Consider the following 4,944-nt stretch of genomic DNA (forward strand, 5'->3'; position numbering starts at 1 on the left):
ATATCGTGCGTATGTGTAAAAAAAAAAACACAATATACAATCATTTACATTCTTGAAAAATGCTAAATCGGCTGTGAGTCAAACAGGCCCACCGAGTTTTGTTCTGATCGACCTCAGTTAACCTTGTCTAATAGGTGCTCAAATTTCATCTGCCTATGGCGGCCATGTTTTTTGAGATACGGAAATGTCCTTATAGACTCTTCTGGCATTTTGGACCAAGACCGATTTTCATATCGATAGGACAAATGGGTGCGAAATTACAGCCGTTTTGTTTTGTTTTGTTTTACTTATTATAGCGCCAACAAGTGACCAAGCTCTGTGACTTTTTTCATGTGACCTCAGATTTAGCTCTTACATATACATTGTGAGTTTGGCGAAGACCTTCATGCACTGGTTTGGTTCCAATCAGGCGAAAAACCCAGGACTAGTTTGCAAAAGTAGGTTTCTCACAAAATGCAAAATACCTGAAAATTTAAGCCTGCGATGAACAGGTTTGGAGTTATGAGCGATTTTGTACTTTTGATCGCTGTAGCGCCCCCCGTCAGGCAGATTGAGGCGAGCCTTGGGGACGTTGTAGAGCGTGTAAGTACTACCATCCATCCATCCAAGTTTTAAGTCTTTACAACTTACGGTTTGGTCTGCACTATCAGTTTTACGTAGAGATTGCTGATCCTTGGCCAATCTTACATTTACTGTACGGTTTTAGCACTACACTGAAAAAATAAGAAAATATTGTGATTAGTATAAAAATGTACAATTTTTCACAGACCTTTGGGCCGTGAGTCAAACAGGCCCCAGAGTTTCAGTGCTCAAATTTCATCTGCCTACAGCAGCCATGTTTTTTGAGATACACGAATATTCTTATAGGACAAACGGGTGCTAAATTATAGCTGTTTTTATGTTTTTCCCTCTAATAGCGCCACCAAGTGGACAAGCTCTGTGACTTTTTTCATGTGACCTCAGATTCAGCTCTTACATATGCGTTGTGAGTTTGGTGAAGATATCTCATTCCGTTATAGCCATTATAGTAAAAGCGGCCCTGCCCTTTTAAACGTTTTGGGACCCCTTTGTGACAGAGAGTCTAAAGTTCAACATTTTTTTGATATTTATTGATATTCACTCTCCAGAGAATCTTCCTACACTGGTTTGGTTCCAATCAGGCGAAAAACCCAGGACTAGTTTGCAAAAGTAGGATTCTCACAAAATGCTAAATTTTTATGTTTTACTCTCTCATAGCGCCACCAAGTGGCCAAGCTCTGTGACTTTTTTCATGTGAGATACACCATTTTGAGATACACGAATATCCTCATAGGACAAACGGATGCTAAATTATAGCTGTTTTTTCCCCCTTATAGCGCTACCAAGTGACCAGGCTCCGTGACTTTTTTCATGTGACCTCAGATTCATCTCTTACATGTGCGTTGTGAGTTTGGTGAAGATATCTCATTCCATTCAAAAGTTATAGCCATTATAGTAAAAGCGGCTCTGCCCCTTTCGAACATTTTGGGACCCCTTTAAGACAGAGGGTCGAAAAATCTACTTTTTTTGATAATTATTGATATTTACTCTCCAAAGAATCTTCCTGCACTGGTTTGGTTGCAATCAGGCGAAAAGCCTAGGACTAGTTCGCAAAAGTGTTTTTTTTTTTTTTTACAAAATGCAAAATACCTGAAAATTTAAGCCTATGACAAACAGGTTTGAAGTTATGAGTGATTTTGTATTTTTGATCACTGTAGCACCCCTGTCAGGCCGATTGGGGCAAGCTATGGTGACGTTGTAGATGGTGTGAGTACTACCTTTACTCCAATTTTCAAGTCTTTATGACTTACGGTTTGGTCTGCACGATCAGTTTTACGTGGAGATTGCTGATCCTTGGCCATTCTAACATTTACAGTACGGTTTTAGCACTACACTGAAAAAAGAAAACATTGTGATTAGTATAAAAGAGCATGAATGGATGCGCTGAAGAGTAATTTGTTAAACAAAGCATGTCAATATAAAGTGGTGTCCACAACCCATTTATGGGAAATTGATAAATAAGAGGCATTTGTGACGTCAGCCAGAATGGTAAATTGTTTTAGCGGCAGGGTTGGTAATTACATTTAGATGAAAGATTACGACTTTTTGAATTTTTTATGTACATTAATTGCTACTGGTTGTGCACAATAAAAACCAGGAACACACATTAAGAAAGAAAATATGGTCAAATTGATACCGCCTCTTTAATAATATGTACATTTTTCTAAAGACTAAGAATAAAAACGCCATCCTAGTCCTAGTTTTGTCTTTGCAATGGCCAGCAGATGGGCAGATATATGACAATAGCCCTCCTTCTCCTCCTCCATCATGCCTCATGGTCCTGCGGAGCTGCTTTGCAACTACCGGGTGGAAACTGCCGTGATGATTCGCTGGCTGGGCCACATTTCCTTGACAGGACTTTAAGCCCCGCCTTTCCTGAACGAAACGGCAGAGCTCGGAGAACGCGATTGGTTCCCAGAGCTGTCAATCACAGCACCGGCGAATAGCGAGGAGGCGGGCTCAAGTAAGAAAATTATAAGGTCATTGGAATTACCAGCTCTACAAGCCATCGTTACAATGAGGCGATAACAGATAAGAATGAAAAATGAAATAAACGGGAGCAAAGTCTACCAGAGAAGCGGCAGTTATTAGGTAAAAAGGCAACCGTGTGGCCGTTACACACCGGCGCGTGTGTATCAGCGCAGGTAAACGCGGTGGAGGTTTCGCTTAAGCCGATCAAGGTGGGATAGTACGGAGCAGGTTCCCCTTCTGCCATAATACACACGTTATTGTGACCACGGAGACCGAAATCGAGGTATTTCCCGGAGCACAGACACCTACATTTCAAATATTTTATCCATTGTCCATTTCCGGAATCTCCTGTATCATTTATCGTCATGATGTCAGCTGCCAGTTAAAGATGCATTAGCCGATTTTTACAATAACATCCGCTCACATTGTGTCTTGCTAATGTTGGCTAACGGATGCGGTACATATAGAGCCGTTTAATTGATAAAAATCCTGATAATGGTAATAGGATGCCAGATGTCCGCACTGGCTCTTTAATATAAAACATACGCAGGAAATAACGCAGCGCAACCGAACCTGATAATACAGTTTTCGCTTGGTGGTATATGTTTTAGTTTATTGCCTGCCTGCGTGAATTTCTTACAATGTATCAGTGATTGTAACAGTAGAGTGAACATCAGTGTACTGCAGTGCTGTTGGGATGTCCGATTCGTGAACGACACGTTTGAGCGAATCGGTTCTTTTCAACCGAGTCATTAAGCGGATTGAGCGATGCGTTAACGTCTCATTCAGTCATTGACTCAGATTTGACTCGCAATAAGCCCAAAAACAGCATGCATTTCATTAATAATAATTATCATATCACATTATATGGAAATCGTACTATTGTTTACTGTAAATGCATGTTATGAATGTGTTCTAAGCGCAGCGAGATGGCGTAAAGCCATAAAAGAATCATTGAATCGGTGTTTTTTGAACCTGTTCGAAAGAGTCGATTCGCGGAAATGAGTCACTACAGCGTTATAGCCAATGTGCTCGCTTTAGATTTCCGGGCTTGAGCGCCGAATCAGGGCTCTGCGGTAACCCTCGCCTGATGATGATGATGGTGGTGGCTCTTCTGCATTGCTTTAATATCCTTCCGCACCCACAGCACGTCTATCATAATGTTTGAAGGACTTGAACATACGATACTACATGTTGGGCGGGTGGAGCATCCCCAGCATCCCACAGGATAGACAGACGCACATTTGTAGGATTTCCCTGCTGCGGCGGAAACGTACGACAGCACGACGATGATGATGACTGTAACCATCGTTTCTGTCAGTCATGCGATTGAGAATGTGTGAAATGGCGTATAATGTATAGGAGGATCAGACCGGGGCTAGTTGTCACACTTTTATGCCAGTGAATATTTCACAGAGTAGGTTGATTTGGATTTTTGTCTAGACACACCTTGAAGTCTTGTTTACTAAATGTAGAATATCTATCTATTTGTCTGTCTGTCTGTCTGTCTGTCTGTCTGTCTGTCTGTCTATGTTACACAGTTCATTTAACACACTTAAAACTATAGTTTGCTAAATGAACTTATTATATGTGACCCTGGACCACAAAACCAGTCTTAAGTAGCACAGGTATATTTGTAGTAATGGTCAAATACATTGTATGGCTCAAAAGGATAATTTTTCTTTTATGCCAAAAATCATTAGGATATTAAGTAAAGATTATGTTCCAAAGAGATTTTTTGTAAATTTCCTACTGTAAATATATCAGAACGTAATTTTTTATTAGTAATATGCATTGTTAAGAACTTCATTTAGACAACTTTAAAGATTTTCTCAATATTTAATTTTTTTGCACCCTCAGATTCCAGATTTTCAAATAGTTGTATCTCGGCCAAATATTGTCCTATCCAAACAAACCATACATCATTGGAAAGCTTATTAATTCATATAAATAAGCAGAAATTGATACATTAATGAACTGTGTAATTAAGCTCTCTGCATACTAATTCTGACTAAATAATTGTGACCCTGGACCACAAAACCAGTCTTATGTACCATGGGTATATTTATAGCAATAGCCAAAAATACATTGTATAGGTCAAAATTATCAATTTTTTTTCTTTAATGCAAAAAATCATTGAGATATTAAGTAAAGATCATTTTCCATGAAGATATTTAGTACATTTCCTAGCAGAACGTAATGTTTGATTTGTAATATGCATTGCTAAGAACTTAATTTGGACAATTTTAAAGGTGTTTTTTTGTTGTTGTTTGTTGTTGTTGTTGTTGTTGTTGTTGTTGTTGTTTTTTTGCACTCTCAGATTCCAAATATTCAAATAATTGTATCTTGGCCAAATATTGTCCTATCATAACAAACCATACATGGTACATTACA

At 39.1% G+C, this 4,944-nt stretch overlaps 1 protein-coding gene across 1 annotated transcript in view; it reads left to right on the forward strand.

Moving 5' to 3' along the window:
- The first annotated feature begins 3,741 nt into the window (after positions 1–3,741).
- The window catches only part of slc27a4 (solute carrier family 27 member 4), a 20,597-nt gene continuing 19,394 nt past the window's right edge, over positions 3,742–4,944 (forward strand). Inside the window, exon 1 of the mRNA XM_073829309.1 lies at positions 3,742–3,796. Coding sequence (XP_073685410.1) covers positions 3,742–3,796 — 55 coding nt within the window. The remainder of the gene's footprint in view (positions 3,797–4,944) is intronic.

The sequence above is a fragment of the Garra rufa genome, chromosome 23 (genome assembly GCF_049309525.1).
Source record: "Garra rufa chromosome 23, GarRuf1.0, whole genome shotgun sequence".
Lineage (NCBI taxonomy): Eukaryota > Metazoa > Chordata > Actinopteri > Cypriniformes > Cyprinidae > Garra > Garra rufa.